The sequence below is a fragment of the Rhinolophus ferrumequinum genome, chromosome 7, assembly GCF_004115265.2.
Source record: "Rhinolophus ferrumequinum isolate MPI-CBG mRhiFer1 chromosome 7, mRhiFer1_v1.p, whole genome shotgun sequence".
NCBI classification, from domain to species: domain Eukaryota; kingdom Metazoa; phylum Chordata; class Mammalia; order Chiroptera; family Rhinolophidae; genus Rhinolophus; species Rhinolophus ferrumequinum.
Window position 1 is genome coordinate 54,130,734 of NC_046290.1, and position 17,802 is coordinate 54,148,535.

General features: G+C 37.8%; 1 protein-coding gene across 3 annotated transcripts in view; it reads left to right on the forward strand.

Annotated features, from left to right (window-relative positions):
• Positions 1-17,802, forward strand: part of VCAN (versican) — a 103,959-nt gene that overhangs the window by 53,441 nt on the left and 32,716 nt on the right. For all 3 annotated transcript variants that reach the window (XM_033110313.1, XM_033110314.1, XM_033110315.1), the window contains one exon: positions 11,181-16,385. In XM_033110313.1, the coding sequence (XP_032966204.1) occupies positions 11,181-16,385 (5,205 nt within the window). The remainder of the gene's footprint in view (positions 1-11,180; positions 16,386-17,802) is intronic.

The following is a 17,802-nucleotide window of genomic DNA, read 5'->3' on the forward strand; positions in this document are numbered from 1 at the left end:
AGGAAAGTCAGAGACTATTTCATGAGAATGAAGACACTTAGCGTGTCCTTGTTGGAGGGGTAGATCAAAAACAAATTAATGGAAACCAGTTATTAGCTTAGTGCTTCCCAACCTAGGCTCAAAAGTGGACCTAAGGAGCTCCAAGTATAACCAGGCATTTTACTAAATAACGCTGGGATGATAGAGAGGGCAAGACCTGCTTCAGAAGATGATTGCCTTTTTAGGATTCACCTGGAAATGATACAGGTTCCTGGAAACCAGAGGTATTCAGCCAACTTCCTCAGGAGGGAGTGTTCTCAAATTATTTTTCTGTTCTTCAGTGAGCCATACTTTTTGGATAAAGATAGCATCGTCTGTAGGTTCAGTACTTTTCAAGATACAGTCCCATGAAATATCATGGTTCACAGTCACCCAGTGGTAAAGTTCAATAAAACGACATTGTAAAGAGTGGGCTGCATACTCTGAAAGGTGACTTAAAAGTTTATGAAATCTTAATTCAAGTGAATTTTGAATCAGTAGGATTACAGAAACAGATGCTATAAGTTGGAGAACCTAGAGTCAGTCCCTCTTTTACTTATCTGCAAGGTGGAGCGAGGAATTTCTTAATTTCTTTGTCAATTTTTTCTCATTTATTCAACAAATACTCAAATAATTACTTTCTACACTAGACCTGGATTTTGAAGCACACGCACTCTGTGATATTCTGAATGAAATGGATGGGTAGTTATTTGGTTCCATAGGATACATAGAAAAGGTGGTTGATGTAGTGGAAAGAGCCTTTGGAAACAGACCTGGGTTCATTGTCAACGTTGTTGTTTGCGATGTGTTTGACCTTGAATAAATTGCTTAATCCCTAAAGGCCTTAGTTGTTCTAACATTAAAACAATATAATAATACTGCAATCTCACCAGATTGCTTAAAGGAGAAAGGGATCTCTTCAAGGATTTGCCAGTCGCTATGGTAGGAACGTCACACATTTAACACTCCATGACCTCAAGCACCAAAAGCAGTGCCTGGCACATGGGACCCACTTAGTACAAACTAATCCCCTCTCAGTTTTAGGAATTATTGTATTCTGAATTTACAGGTGTAGGAAAATTTAGATTGTTTTGTATTAAATTGGTAAAAATTAAATTATCTTAAAATTCAAGATGATTTATACTATGGGGAGCCAAACTAATTAATTATATAGTATCTGCTTGACTGCAAGAGCTTGTTAAAATTTTAATCCTCTATGGATTGTGTTTGTTTCAGTGATGCCGTTTTGGGTGCAGATCAGAAGCAGCTGCAGCCTTTAGTTAACATTTAAATATCGTATTGATGCTCCAGTAACTACGTGTAGAATTCGTTAGCTTTCTGCTCTTTTTCATGTGTGAAAATTGGGCTTATGATTTCGGTAACTACCAATTTCGTTGTTTTTTTGTTTTGTTTTGTTTTGTTTTTCAGAGAAAAAGAGGTTTTTTTTTATTTTCCAAATCCTATATAAAATTTTCCAGGTGCTGGGCCTAGCCTCTTCTTGCATATTCATAGAATGCATGGGCATTCCCTGCTGTCTTTTTGTTGTTGTCAAGGAAACCCCCCAGTTTTCTGCACAGGGATTACATTCTTCTTAATAGCTCTTAGATCATTCATTTGTGAGATGAATAAAAAATGTATTCCCGGGCCCAGACCATGTTCAGCACTTTGTGGGGGAGGGCTGTAGCCAAGGGGAGAGACATTCATGGTGAGAGGAGCAATAGGGGTAAAAGAAAAGGGAAAAAAATGTTCTTAGGTTCCATCTTAATGAGGCAAAACTGAAAATTTTATGTCTTAAAGAAGGCATTGCCTATTTTTGTCAGTTTACAAAACATGACACCTCAGTGAGGTACAAAAAGGAGAGTTGGTTATTCAGTGGCTTCATGGATAGAATGATTACAAGAATGACTCTAATGGAAGGCCGTAGGGATGGTGGTGTCTTTTGGTGAAAATTGTGGTGTATTTCTTTTCATTTGTATAGCAGTAGTTTGAATTTTTTACAACATAAGTGCAGCGATAAAAAAATGTAAAATATTCTTCCTTACAGCATCCTGTGGACAGCTGAGGTCCAACATGATTGCATGAAAAATTGGTGCTCCTTAGAGAGATATGCCAGTGTTTAGACTTTTGAGTATGAATCTGGAGGAAAACACCTGTCTTTTGGCAAGAAGGCTATAATTATTCTTAAAAAGAGTGATTTGGTTCTTTGGAGGAAAATAAATTATGGTGAATATTCTAAATACTGGCTAGAATTACTGTGATAATGTATAAAGTATTGCTCCATAAATAATTTAAGGTTTAAAGAGAAGACTTTTTAAACTGGATAGGAAGAATCTCGAGGATGAGAGGAAAAGTTTAATTATACTTCAGCATCTCTTTCTTTGAAAATATGACATACTGTGTCAAGGTGTTATACCTAGCCTTCCTTTTGCACATGTATAATCAGTTTACCCCTCCTTGTCTGGCTTCTAGTGGTTTCATCTTTTGGCTTTGTACCTCCATATTCCTGACTTCTCACAGGGTCATTTAGTTGCTTTGGCCATAAGATTTGTATACTGGGTTTCTGAAAGTTTTGGTTTTTCTAAGTTGAGGAAGAGAAAAGGAAATATAATGTATACTCTGTAGAGTGTAAGAGAACACAGTATAATTATTATTTTTCACTATGTTGCGATCTTACCTTGCTCTGCTCTTTGGGGAGCCATTTTACTATCCGGAGATAAAACATTCTCTGTCCATCTCTCTTCACATCTACCCCCAGGAAATGTTTTAGAGGTTTGTTGAAATAAAGTCATTCAATCAAGCTACTCTGTGGCTGGGGAAAAGAAGATAATGCAATCTATAGCTTAGTTGGAAAGGCAACTTGAAATAGTAAGCAGGAGAACATATAATAAAGGAAAATTGCTTGCTTTGGTAAAAGGAAAAATTGAGGTAATATGAAATAATATAAGAAGCATCTTTAGCAGGCAGAGTCTCAGAATTGGCCTCACAGGAACCTGAGCATTCATCCCCTCACAAAACAATCACCCACTATACCTGGGAAAGCCCAGAGTTGCACCAGCCAGCCACCAGCCAGCTAAACAACCATGATGCCATTCCTTGCAAGGGTTTGAGAAACACCAGGAAATCACCTGGCACATTAAATACTGTTTACTCTGCTCCTCAACCCCAGCTGTATCTCAGAGTCACCAGGGAACCTCCAAATAAAAATAACCACCCCTCCCTCGCCACTGAACAGCTTGAATCTGAACGAGTGGTGGGCTCAGGCATTTGTATATTTTTAGCTTCTCCTCTTAAATTTGCTTCATTTGTTTAATTTTTATTAGTAGTATCTGTATGTATTAATGCATCCCATGTGATTTGGATGCACAGTGAGGACTGAACACTACTGGTAACTACAGGCTTTTTGACCTGCAGATAGCCGGCTGGCATACAGACATTCTTGGGGAAGGGACTGCTTTAATAAAGCCTCTGCCAGTTTGAGCTGTACTTTGCCAAGTTTAAGGAGAGGAAAAAATATATATATATCTAATTCAGTCTCCCATGAGTGAAATGGAGGTCTTTGATCATACTTGGGGAAGTATAGCTTTGGTCACCAATGTTAAACGAACCTTGGCATCAGTGAGGAAGAAAACACAATTAAATATCATTGAAATACATGTCTTTAAAAGTTTCAGGAATAATTGTTATTGAATCAGTAGTGATACTGAAGGGTGGAGAATACATCTCAAATTACCAAGAACTGCATACCTAACTTGGCTGTATCCATCCATGTTCTCCTCTCTGTCAACATGGAAAATAAAATATATATATATATATGCTTATGGTTTAAGGATTCTTTTGGCTATACTGACAAAGTAAGTTTGTTCATTATACGTTTACATTTGAGAATTACAGTGAATACCACCCTAAGATAAGCTTATATGTAGTGCTGGATTTGGAAAGAAAATGAATGATTAAGAAAATTGGTGAGATTGTGCCTGCACATTTAGATTACCTGGATTTTTATAACTGTAAGTCTGTAGTGTTTGAGTTATCTATATGGTTCTTTAGTTGTAGCTCAGAATTTGAGTTGTTATTGCAGCCAAAGGACAAAAATTTCTTTAGTCAAAAATGTAAATCTTTCAAAGGAAATATCAAAGTAGTAGAAGGTAAACCTTTTCATTCTTGATGATAACTGTGTAGACATTCTTCCAACTAAATTGCCAAAAGAGGGACTAAGTGGCCAGAGTATGAAGAGCATTATGTGTGGAAAGTATCCCTTCATTTTAATTATGGAATGTAGAATTTAGTAAGAGAGGTGAGATAAAAACATAAAACAACTTTGGAATTTATAAATAAGAAACACTATGACATAAATCCTATGGCATACAAATCAAAGATACAACCAGTTTAGGCTAAGGAGTTTTAGAGAAGATATTATATATTGGAGAACTGAGGGTTTCAGCTGGATCCTTCACAAATGAATGGGTGAAGTTCAAAGGGGAATTTGTAAAGCCCACCAAATGGGGGGTGAGGGGGTTCTTCCGGAGCCGAAGGCGGAGATGGGAATGAGGATATGGGGACAGGGACACGGAGCTGTTGTTCTCCAGGGCAGAGAAGCAGAGAAGACAACAGAGCACTGAAGGAAGAGGATAAATGTGGGGACAGTTAATGGAGCTGTTTGAACACTGTGTTGTAGAGGTCAGGTGGAAGAGGTGACCAGAAACCACTACTGACTTTTGAACAAAGAAGTGGAATAATTCAAAAAAAAAAAAAAAGTGTTTGGTAAACTTTAGCTTAGTAGCTATCATTTGGGGGCGCGGGAAGGCTTAGAAAGGAAATGTATATATTTACTTAGGAGAGGCATTTGTTTTACTTTAGTCAAGGCTTTTACTTAAATTTTAAATCCATGAATCTGACCAAAGCATTTTTCTGGTTTGGCCTCTCAGAATTTCTGGTGTTAGGATGTCTGGTGTTAGGATGTAATTATCTATCTATCTATCTATCTATCTATCTATCTATCTATCTATCTATCTATCTATCTATAATAAGCTTTGATAATGATAGAGAACTAGGATGAAAAAGATAATATAAGTACTGCCCTATGGTTGGTTTTTGTTTATTTTTCTACTTTCAAGGAAACATTTAGAAACCAAATAACCTGGCTTACTTTCATAAAGCTCTTTATCTCATTGTTCAGAAATGATTGAAGGGCCCAAAAGTACTTGGTTATGCTCTCCAGCAAAGCCCTTACTCTTTAAAAACTGGAAGTTATAGTCCCTTGGGCCTTTTCTCTATGCAAGAAGAGCCCACACTCAGTGATATTTCCTTAAACGCACTTAGAGTACATGAGTGTATCTAAATATATTCTTTCCACTTGAGGGAACAGCATTATTAGAGGATTATCTGAAGTTGGGAAAAGAGATGATTCCCATTTATCATCCCCAAAACATGTCTGCCTCTTAAAAGTGAGGTCGTCAGGAACATTTCTACTGTCTATAGGTATCTCTTACCATTTCTGGGTATAAAATTCATGAATTGAGAAATATTGAGCTTCTTGCTCAGCAAGAGGGGCTGTCAGTGTACGATAACATGCATGGGTGGTGCACCAAATGAACCTCGGCTAGCAGAGCTAATAATAGAGAGAGATGGGTCACAGAATCCAATATTGATCTCCCAACCTTTAGTTCAATCTCTCATCTCTGGGGAGATTGAGTATTGATATAAATGTTACATGACTTTCAATATTAAGGTAATTAACAAACATATCTGACAGAACCTGGGGAGAATGTTTATATCTTGATTACTAATGTCATTTTTTTTTTTTCAACATCAGGTGTTGGTGCCATTTTAATCTCAAATTTTGAAAATGTTGAGGAATTTAAGATGTCTGAGATAATCTGCTTGAAATTCACATTAGGTGGTTTGCTTTGCTTCATAAGGGGCCAGTTAGGATTTTATTTTAATTAAGAATATATTAAAGATGAATGCAATTGCAGCATTTGTTTCTGAGTGGTTATTAGATCTATAGGTATGTGTCACAAAACCTAAACATCTTAAAGAACTTCAAGCTTTCTCTAGTTAAATTCTATAAGTATTTCTCACAAACTTCAGTATGGCTGTCTATTGTATTTTTAAAATAAGGAAACAAAATCTTACTCATTAAAATGAAATCATTTTAATAAAGAAATGTGATCCTGATATATTTCTGCTGAATAGATTGGTATATGCTTACATTTAATTAAAAGCTCTTAAACTTAAATTGTAAATTACCCTAAAGAGAACATGAACTTTATCCAGCTGCCTATGCATCTTAGCAACTATGTTTTGTGTCGGCTAACAGTATGACTGGAATACTTGTGCTATGTCTACAAAACTCGGCCATGAAGTACTTAAAAGTACTTGGTGAATAATTTGAGGTCAGCTAGCAATAAAGCTTTGTGTGAAATGCCACTAAAAAATCTATTAACCATGGTACCAGTATATTCGAGTCAAGCTGTTAAAATACATTCACATAAACATAGAAAAGATTGTACATACACTGTGTAGAGTTCTGTGGTTTGACTCTGGAAATCCAAATAAAAGTTATATTACCCTTAGAATAAAATTCTAAAATAGAGCAGTCTTTTATAAGGACTTGTTCATCCAAGAGGTGAGAATGTTAATTATTCCATGAGGTTGTACTGTTAATACAAAATAGAGCAGATCACGATTTTGGAACGATCTACCTGCTTTCACAATAGCACAGGTGTCCCCCTTCTCCCACCATGCCCTACAAGGAAACTTTTCTATTTTTAATAATTACAGCTTTTGCAACTGTCTGATAACATGTGTGCTGGGTGTAGAGTGGTGGTAAGAAAGGGGGGACGAAGAAGTAATTTCACCAACTGAATAAATAACGTGGAGCAAATAGGAATAGGGGTTAGATGTAAGGTGGCAATGAAAGGAGTATGGGTGGCAGGAAAGTATTCACCTATCTAAACTAGATAGATTTCATACCACCATACCCTCCTTGAAGTTTTAGAAGTATGAGAATAAACTAGCCATACTGAGACAATAAAATGTAAATTTATCTGTAGAGAATCTGCTGGCAGAAAAAATTCTCTTCAAAGCCCTAGGCAATTAATATTTCCCTCATCCTCAAACCAATATTAAGGAATCCAATGAAACCATTTGGAAGCTGATGCAACTTATTTAAACAATGAGTATTAGTCCCTTAATTGTGAGAATATACCGCTAAGAAAAAGGACACAAAATAATTTCAACTCTCATTTTGTATGTTTCGTTTTATTTAAGAATCTCACTTAGAAGAACATTTTTTAATACATATCAAATGAGTACTTTTTAAAATAAATCTTTGCTCCCCAATCACTATTATGATGAGCTGATAGTTCTTTGATCATTGCCAACTTTGTGCCACAATGAGAAGCACAAGATAAAACAGCTTAAAATGTTTTCTACTATTCTGAAGGCAAGTGAGATCAGATACTTGGGAGGTAGGTGGAGAAAGAATCATAATTTAAATATAATGACTGGTATGCTTGCAATATGTACACTCAAACGTTTCCTTTTAAAATAAGGGAAAAAGAGTTTAGGAAGGCTATTTCTCTAACCTATTGGCAAGAGCATTTGTTTCTGAGAGACTGAGAGTAAGAACAAGAGCAAGAGAGACTTGGAAGATATGGTTTGAGTTCATAGGTCTCTGTAAAGTTGGTAGGCAAGTGCCTACTGTTCAGTCTGATACCTAATAGATATTCAGTAAATATTGTGCAATCAGTTGGCTACTGAGGAGATAATACAAGTGGGTGACATACATGGTTATGGTAATGAATTAAATTTTTGTGTGCAAAAGCTAAGGTGTGTTTGTAAAGTATATGTGAAGACCATCTCTCTGCTGTGTTTTTATTGCTATGACTGAAATACTGTGATATTTGTTTAGATTAGAAAATGGAATACACTGCACCTAATGGTTGAGTCTTTTGGTGAAATATTCTGATATGATGATCTAGAGGGCTAAGGGAAGTCTTCATAGATTTATAAGTAATCAGAAATGTTAGAGTTCCTCATCCACTTCACACTGAGTGGAAAAAGGACACAAATAATATACTTTCTTCACTGGAATTAAAATTAGAGAATATAAAGGGAATGCCAAGGTCTTTATTTAATTAAATTAAGTAGACTAAATAAATGTTGATAGTGAAATTATCATAAAAGCTGTTAATTCTCAGTTAGAGTTCTTCATTCTTTCCTAGGAAAACATTTTATTTTTAAATTATTCATTCTATTGTAAAACATTTAGGTGAGAGTCATGATGTGTCAGTTCCTGACATGTTGACATTTGACACACTGACAACCTAGTATCTTCTCTCTGCTTTTCTCCACTCGACTTATTTTTACAGCTACCAGCATCATAGTTGATGGAATCTCCTTGTGTAATTATTCACTAAGGAGATCACGGAATATGTTTTTATCAATTTTATTTTAAATAGTATTTTTTAAAATAAGGGATTTATTCAGACAACCATACAAATCTATAATTGCAATGAGTGTTTTTACCCTGTTCCTGGCCTAGCAGTTTATAAATACACAATATTGAACGTTATTTCCTTATTTACCGTTTTGTTTGGCTGGAGAAGCTTGGTTGAATGATTAGTTTTATCTCCATTGTTTATAAAAAGGTACAAAATGTGGTGGGAATTCTTTATATGTTTGACACAGATCAATGTTTCTTATTGAAAATTCGTTCTGTATTTAAATGAAAGGTACTGTGTGAATTTAATGTCTGTGTGTATGATATTTCTTAATGTGAATTCTAGTTTTATTTCCACATAATGAAAAGGGTTAAATGTAAAACAAGAGTATAAGCATTAAGATAGGCACACTTTTGAAGCTCCAGTTAAAACTTACGAAGTTGTATCTAATAATTTAACTGACTTTGGCTTAACTCAACTATATTCAGGTAGTATTAGCAGTGACGGACTACTTAATTTGGTGATTAGACTTATTCATGTAATATTTCAAGAAATTCATTTATACAAAAGGCATTTAAAATGTATGCTCTCATATACATATATATGCATATGCATATATATTCTCTCATTTTTTTATAGCAAAAAGGTAGGCTTCACCACAAACCATATTACAAGGATTATTATCTGAAAATTTTACTGTGTCCTCTTTTAAAATATATACACCATGAGGCACTGTAAGATCAGTGTAACAACTTCAGTGATCCAATATTGAATGAACTTATTTGTTCAATTATAGTTTTTGAAAAAAGGTAAGGCATTTAGTCATTTTCGTAAGTTTGTGATTAGGAGTAGTTGGCAGAAATTGTCTGTATTTTAAATTTTAATATATTAGAGCTATGCATTGATCTCACTTCTCTTATGGCAGAAATACTTTTTCATTTCTTTGAGTACCCATTAGCCTTTGTTTACATAGTTGAAAGGCTGGATGTATGGAATGGAATGGGATGGAGATATAAGAAATGAATTGTAATGTGTGAAAGGTAATGAGGAAGTGTTTTTAGGTAGGAGTAACCCAGCCCTCCACAAATAGTATTTTATGGATATAGTACAGTGAAAATGTGATGGAATACAGAGATTTCTCTTTTGTTTTTTTTATTAAAGTGAAAGGGGTAAACGTAAATATAGTATATGTGTTCTAGTTACATAAAAATCTTGTGGTTTTTTTTTTTTTTTTAACAAACCATAGTTAAAAACATAGATGGAGCTTCGTAGAGTTTTTATTGATAATTCATATATGTCTATATTTATGTTGCTGGATAAAGAACACAAGCAGTACTGGTTCCTTCTCACTAGAGTCTTTTTTTTCTTTTCTGACTTATCAGTAAATGCTAGATGTTGATCCTTACATACATGGAAAGGAGTGGTTTCTTGCAACAGGAACAATCTCCCTAGCAATGGGGGACAGGGGTGGCTCCGTCATAATTATTCCTCCTGTAAGCTTTTTAGGTTTAGCCTGAGCATGTGTGGCATGGAAACTAGGCTGAAAACTATTTCTGCAACAGTATTCCTGGCGGCTGGAGAGCAAGATGCTGTACAATCCTCGATGTTTTACTTTGTCTTCTTCATGGGTCAATGCACGCCATAGGCCCCTTTTCACACTGCTGTGATGCTGAGAATAGGGCAGCTGTAGTGGCAGGACCCTCTCCCAGGGTACCTGAATTGCATTCTGATAAGAGTGAGGGTCCAGGATTTCCTCCTTCCTGATGCCCAAAGAGTTTGAAGGTGTATTTCTGGAGGCAGAAATGTCAGCTGGGCTTAGTGGTTCGTACCCTATGGTAATTTACGCATATAATCTAGGGAATCTTCTGCCGATATCTGTTACTTAAAGTATGCTAGTTCAAATGTTTAGATGTGACTCTTAAACTTCCTTTGGAGGAAATGTGAAAAAAAAAAAAAAAAGGAACTATAATTCACCCAATCCAGGTCTCATAAAGGATAAAAGTGTAACGGTGTCGAGGGCTTTTTCTTCTCGGTGCTTTCGGTGAGCTCTTCCTGTGTGCACAGAGGCCCCCATCCAAGCCTTTCTGCACTGTGTCTGGGAGGTGGCTGCAGCTTATGTAGCTACGTCTTGTCTCACTGTTGCAATGGGGAGGGGTTGTCATTGCATTGTGAAAGGGCTATAAAGAAACCTCTCTTCTAGTTTTCTAAAAACCATCTTCTGTAAGACAGATCACGACAAGAAACCGGAAGGAATCTCTTGTCATTTCCTTATGGAACAGAGGGTGTCTAAGCATCACTTTACAGAAAGGACAATAACCAATTAACCAATTACTTTTTCTGTATGATTTGGGGAAATGGTTTTAATTTTTAATTTTCTTTTCAGTTCACACAAGATGAATTCCCACATTTCACGGTTACAATGTATACATGTGATTTCTTGTTTCATTTTATGGACACCGTTTTGTTAAACATGTTAAAGAGTTTTCATAACCTGTTTCTATAATCTAAAATTGTATTTATTTTTTCTATTGTTAACATAAAACAGCAAATCTGAAGACTGAGACTGTAGAAGGGTGATTGCACTTAATGTGAAAAGATTTGAATTCTTCCTTTTGTGTGTGTGTGTGTGATCTGCCAGCCTTGCTATCAGTTTCTTCTGTCATACACTGCCAACTGTTCTATTTAAGTATTGTGAAAACTCTTTGTTTTTTTCAGGTCGAATGAGTGATTTGAGTGTAATTGGTCATCCAATAGATTCAGAATCTAAAGAAGATGAATCTTGTAGTGAAGAAACAGATCCAGAGAACCATCTAATTGCTGAAATTTTACCTGACTTAATTGAAATAGATCTATACCACAGTGAAGAAGAGGAAGAGGAAGATTGTGCAAATGCTACTGACGTAACGACCACCCCATCAGTACAGTACATAAATGGGAAACACTTGGTCACCACTGTGCCCAAGGACCCAGAGGTGGCAGAAGCTAGGCGTGGCCAGTTTGAAAGTGTTGCACCATCTCAGAATTTTTCAGACAGCAGTGAAAGTGACACTCATCAGTTTATAATAGCCGAAACTGGATCATCTACTGCCCTGCAGCCTAATGAATCTAAAGAAACAACTGAATCGCTTGAAATTACATGGAAACCTGAGACTTACCCTGAAGCACCAGAACAGTTTTCAAGTGGTGAATCTGATGTGTTCCCCACAGTCCCATTCCATGAGGGAGAAGCCACGGAGGAACCAGAATCAGTCACAGAGCGAGGTCTTGAACTTGATAATCTGGTACGTGAACATACTGAACCTGTACCTCTCTCTTCTGAAGAATCTTCAGGAGATGCTGCCATTGACCAAGAATCCCCAGAAATGATCTTTTCAAGAGCTACTGAAGTAATATTTGGTGAAGAGGCAGAAAAAAGTACTTCTATCACATACACTCCAAGTACCGTCCCAAGTTCTGTGTCAGCAAATGTTTCGGAGGAACTATCAGTTACCTTAATGGGAAATCCCCAGCCTGCTGACCCGTTGTCCACTGTGGAAAGCCGCGTGCAGATAACACCGAGACAAACTGGAGAGCTCTCAGGGAGTCTTTCAATTCCAATTTCCGAAGGCTCTGGGGAAGCAGAAGAAGATAAAGATAAAATGTTCACTGTGGTAACTGATTTATCACAGAGAAATACTTCAGATACACTGGTTACTTTAGACTCTAGCAAAATAATGATCATAGACAACCTTTTTGATGTTCCTGCAACTGTTTACTCGGCTTCTGAACAACCGTCTGCAGAAGTAGTACCTACCAACTTTGTAAGGGAAACAGGCACTTCTGAGTGGGTTTCCGGTACATCTCTTGAGGGAAAGAAAAGGAAAGATGAGGAGGAGGAAACTACAGGTCCAGCTGCCACATTTCAGCTACATTTGCCTACACAGAGATCAGATCAATTAACTTCACCCTCTGAATTAGGAAACTCAGATGAAGCGACATCTAATGATTCAGTATCTGCTGCCTGGAACAGTTTTAAGTCTTTGACAACACCCACACAGTCTGAAAAGGAAATGACAAGTTCTACTCTTGTCTTTACAGAAACAAATGTTTCAGATAATCTGGGGGCTCAGACCACTGAGCCCCACAGCAGCAGTCAGCCTGAAGTTCAGGAAGGGTCCACTGTTCCAGGTAGCCCCATCTCTCTCTTTATGGAGCAGGGCTCTGGAGAAGCTGCTGCTGACCAAGAAACCGCCACTGTTTCTTCATTTTCATTAAATTTAGAGCCTGAAATCCAAAACCAAAAGGAAGCAGCCAGCAGCACTTTGTCTTCCTATGTAGAAACTGTGTTCCCTTTTGAGCCAACAGGACTAGCTTTGAATACTGTGATGGGTAGAGAGATTACTGAAATTATAAGCCAAACATCCAAGGAAAACCTGATATCAGAGGTTTTAAGAGAGCCAAATAATGGGGCAGAAATAAATGGCTTTTCCACAGATTTTCCTTTTTTGGGGGAAGATTTCAGTGGTGATTTTAGAGAATTCTCGACAGTATCTCCTCAAATAACAAAAGAAGAAAGAGTAATGATGGAAGGCTCTGGGGATGCAGCATTTAAGGATACCCAGATTTCACCATCTGCAGCACCCACTTCAGATCACATCAATCACATAGCTGACTTGGAAGGACCAGGTGGCACTTTGGTTGGCACTTCAGCCTTCCCTTGGGAAGAGTTCACAGCCTCAGCCGAGGGCTCAGGTGAGCAATTGGTCTCAGTCGGCAGCTCCGTTGACCAGCTGTCTCCCAGTGCTGTGGGGACTCTTGGTACAGAATTCCCATTTATTGACCAACTGTTGGGAGAAAGTACTATCAAAGAAGTTGATAAAAGACCCACCATTTTACCGGGAGCAGAAGCTGAAGGGACTGAAGCTCCAATAGTAAACGGGAGAGTGAAAGTCAATGGCACAGTTTCAGTGGACTTTCCCCAGACCATGGAGCCAACCAAATTATGGTCTAAGCAAGAAATCAACACCGTGAGGCAAGAAATTGAAAGTGAAACAGCATCAGAGGAAAAGATTCAAGAACAAAAATCTTTTGAGTCTCCCCAAAGTTCTGTCGCACCAGATCAAATAATTTTTGATTCACAAACATTTACTGAAACTGGACCCCGAAGCATAGATTATTCTACACTAACAACAAAGAAAACTCACAGTACTGATGAGGAAATGGAGGTGGAAGTCATTCCCTTGATTGACATGCCTGTTCCAGAGCCAAGTGCAAAGGGTTTGGAACCCTACACTACGCTCCCTGAAGTTACTGAAAAATCCCAGTTTTTCTTAGCTACTGCCTCAGTGACTGAATCTATACTAGCTGAGAGGATAGTTACAGATCCATCAATCAAAGAGGAAGAAAATATAAAATCTTTTCCCAAAGTTATGAGACCGGTATCTAAAGAGTCAGATATTGACCTTTTATTCTCTGGACTGGGGTCAGGAGAAGACAGTTTGCCTACTACAGCACCAGTGAATTTCACAGAAAGGGCACAAATCATTAGCACATTATATCCCCAGACTTCTCAAATGGAAAGCTTAGAAACTAGCATCTTAAGTGGTACAACCAAAGAGTCTAAGGGAATGGAAAATGCGGCAAATGAAGTTCGCCCACTCTTTTTCAAAACAGATAACATCTCTGAAGATACTGAGCTGGCACCCAACACAACATCGCTAGAAATTTTAAGTGACACCAGGACAAAAGTACCATCTATGGCACCTCTCACCTTCTCTGCAGACACTGAGCATCCTCCAAATCAGACTCCCAGTTCGGCAGAAGAAATCCAGACTAGTAGACCACAACCTACTGCTGCACAAGTCTCTATCAAGAATTCTTCAACAGGAGAAATTAGAGAAACAGCCCCCTCTTCCACTGATTTTCCAGCTAGAACATATGCTCTTGAGATGACCGAAGGATCTGTTACATCAGCACCACAACCATCTGACTTGTTTCATGAACATTCTGGAGAAGGATCTGGGGAATTGGATACCGTTGATTTAGTCCACACTTCTGGCACTACACAGGCAACCAGGCAAGGCAGCACCCCATTTGTTTCTGACGAATCCTTGGAAAAGCATCCCGAAGTTCCAAGTGCTAAAACCGTTACGGTTGCTGGATTCCCAACAGTGTCAGTGGTGCTGCCTCTGCATTCAGAGCAGAACGAAAGCTCCCCTGATCCGAATACCACACCATCAAATACAGTGTCGTATAAGAGGCCCACAGAAGGTGCTGAGGATATTTTCCACGACCAGTTCAGGGGATTCGAGGATTCCACCTTAAAACCTGACAGAAGAAAAGCCACTGAAAATATTATTATAGATCTGGACAAAGAGGACAAGGATTTAATATTGACAATTACAGAGAGTACCATCCTTGAAATTCTACCTGAGCTGACATCAGATAAAAATACTATCATAGATATTGATCACACTAAACCCATATATGAAGACATCCTTGGAATGCAAACGGACATAGATCCAGAGATACCATCAGGACCACAGGGCAGTAATGAAGACGGCGCCCAAATCCAGGAGAAATATGAGGCTGCTGTTAACCTTTCCTTAACTGAGGACAACTTCGAGGGCTCTGGTGACACGGTTCTGGCTAGCTATACTCGGGCAGCACACAATGAATCGCAGACGTCCGAAGACAGAAGCCAATTAGATCACGTGGGCTTTATCTTCACAACTGGGATCCCCATCCCGAGCGTAGAAACAGAATTAGATCTTTTGCTTCCCACAGCGACATCCCTGCCCATTCCTAGTAAGTCGGCCACCGTTCATCCAAATATTGAAGAACGAAACATTGAAGCAAAAGCCCTGGAAGACATCTTTGAATCAAGCACGCTGTCTGATGGTCAAGCTATTGCAGACCAAAGTGAAGTAATATCAACATTGGGTCATTTGGAAAGGACACAGGAAGAGTATGAAGAAAAGAAATATGTAGGTTCTTCTTTTCAGCCCGAATTCTTTTCAGGCGCCGGGGAGACACTGATAGATTCAACACCTCACGTAAGTATTGGTACTATCCACCTTATGGCTCAGAGTTTAACAGAGGCACCTAATATGACGGAAGGATCTAATCCCCCAGATTACACTGCTTTTGCAAAGTTGTCCTCTCAGACACCATCATCTCCATTCACTGTCCACTTAGGCAGCGGAGCCTCTGAACACACAGAGGGCCCCCAGCCAAGTGCTCTGCCTGGTGTGGATGCCAGCGTATCCCAAATGTCCCCAGGAAGGCTTGCAAATATTGACGTGACTTTCAAACCATCAAGTGAAGAATACTTTCACATAACCGGGCCTCCACCTTTACCTCCTGACACAGAATTAGAACCTTCAGAAGATGAAAGTAAACCTAAGTTATTAGAACAAATGGAAGCTTCTCCAACAGAACTAATTGTTGAAGAAAGAACTGAGATTCTCCAAGATTCCCCAAACAAAACCAATGTTCAACTTTCTGCAGAAACAATCAAGGTATTTCCTAGTATGAGAACACCTGAGGCTGGAACTGTTGTTACAGAGGCGAGTGAAATTAAATTAGAAGGTGCTACACTGTGGCCACATTCTACTTCTGCGACTTATGGGACTGAAACAGGTGTGGTACCTCAGCCCAGCCCACAGACTTCTGAGAGGCCCACTGTTCCTTCTTCTCTGGAAATAAACCCTGAAACACAAGCAGCTTTTATCAGAGGGCAGGATTCCACAGTAGCAGCATCAGAACAGCAAGTAACAGCGAGAATTCTTGATTCCAGTGATCAGGCAACAGTACATACTGCAGAGTTAAGTATTGCGCTTGCAACACCATCACTTTACCTTCTGGAAACTTCTAATGAAACCAGTTTCCTGATTGGCATGAATGAAGAGTCAGTGGAAGGCACAGCAGTCTATTTACCAGGTAAGGTCACGGCACTGATAAATCTGTTTCCAAATTTGGAAACAGTCCTTTGGACCTAACACATATATGTGCATAAATTTTATTGTAATGTTAAATCAGTGGAGATTTTCATATTGTTCACAAAACAGGAGGCCAGGTTACAGAATTGAGTCCATAAGGAGATGCAAAGAAAGTAAGGATAAATTATTTCTGAGCTGTATGGATGTTCTTTGTTTTGTTCTGGGTTTTAGAAACAACATACAATTACACCTTGGAAAAATTTAAATAGTTAGTGGTTAAAAATTCATTTTTCTTTTACTCACAACTGAAGTATTGCTTTGTCACATGTTCCATAGTTACACACCTTAGTTTTAAAAAACAGATAAAGAATCTAATTTTTATAAATCTCTCACGGACATTTATTTATTTATTGCTATTGTGGCAATTTCAAAATATGTCAGGCCTTTAAAATTTGACAGTAGTAAATAGCTCTAATATACATTTCACAGTTTGTGCAGTATGAGTTAATCAGTTCATACTTTTATGCAATTTCCTTGCTCCAAATAGTCTACATAATGCTTCTAACATAGTGCCTAGCCATAGTGGGTATTCATTCAGTATTTATTCACACTCTGCCCATCAAGAGAGGTTGTTTTTTGTTGTTGTTATTGTTGTTGTTTGTTTTTACTGAATGACAGAAAGCATGAATTTGATACTGGTTCATATACACCATCTCACTTGATCTTAACAAAAAGGCTATACAGCACACACTGTTATCCCCATTTATAAGAGAGGTTCTGTCATTTGCCCAGGGGTGTACAGCCTCACACACTGGCAACGTGAGATTTCAATCCAGATCAGCCGCACGTTAAAGTCCATGGTCTTTTCACTGTTCTTTGCTGGTTTCCTGTTAATATATTATAAAAATGGATAATTGATATTTAATGATGTAAACCAGAAATCTTGGGATATTTATTACTTTGTAGAATTTATTTTCCTTTTACTCTAGCCTAATAATATTGAGAAATGTTCAGCAATGGTGTTTTCCAGGAATGTTATTTAAATAACAGTGTCAGTGGAATCCATAAATAGCCATCACCGCCTAGCTACTACCTAGAAAAAAGAAAAAACACATCAGTACTTCAAGATCTGTGTTGGTTGAAAATATGTTTTATTTTAATGCATATGTTTTAGAGCATGGCTATACTTAGTATTCTTCTGATCGTTTCAACATTATCTTTCATGTCACTGATGCTTCAGTTTGTTGTACTTCAGATAGAGTAAAATAGTCGTAAAGTGCAACTTTTATAAATGACTTGAAGTATTTTATGAATAAAATTGATCCGAGGTGGTTGATTAATTTTTTTTTGTCATCACTCTCTAATCTGTAAATGATAACCAAGTAATCTGGCCAATATGTATTCTTCTGTAATTTAGT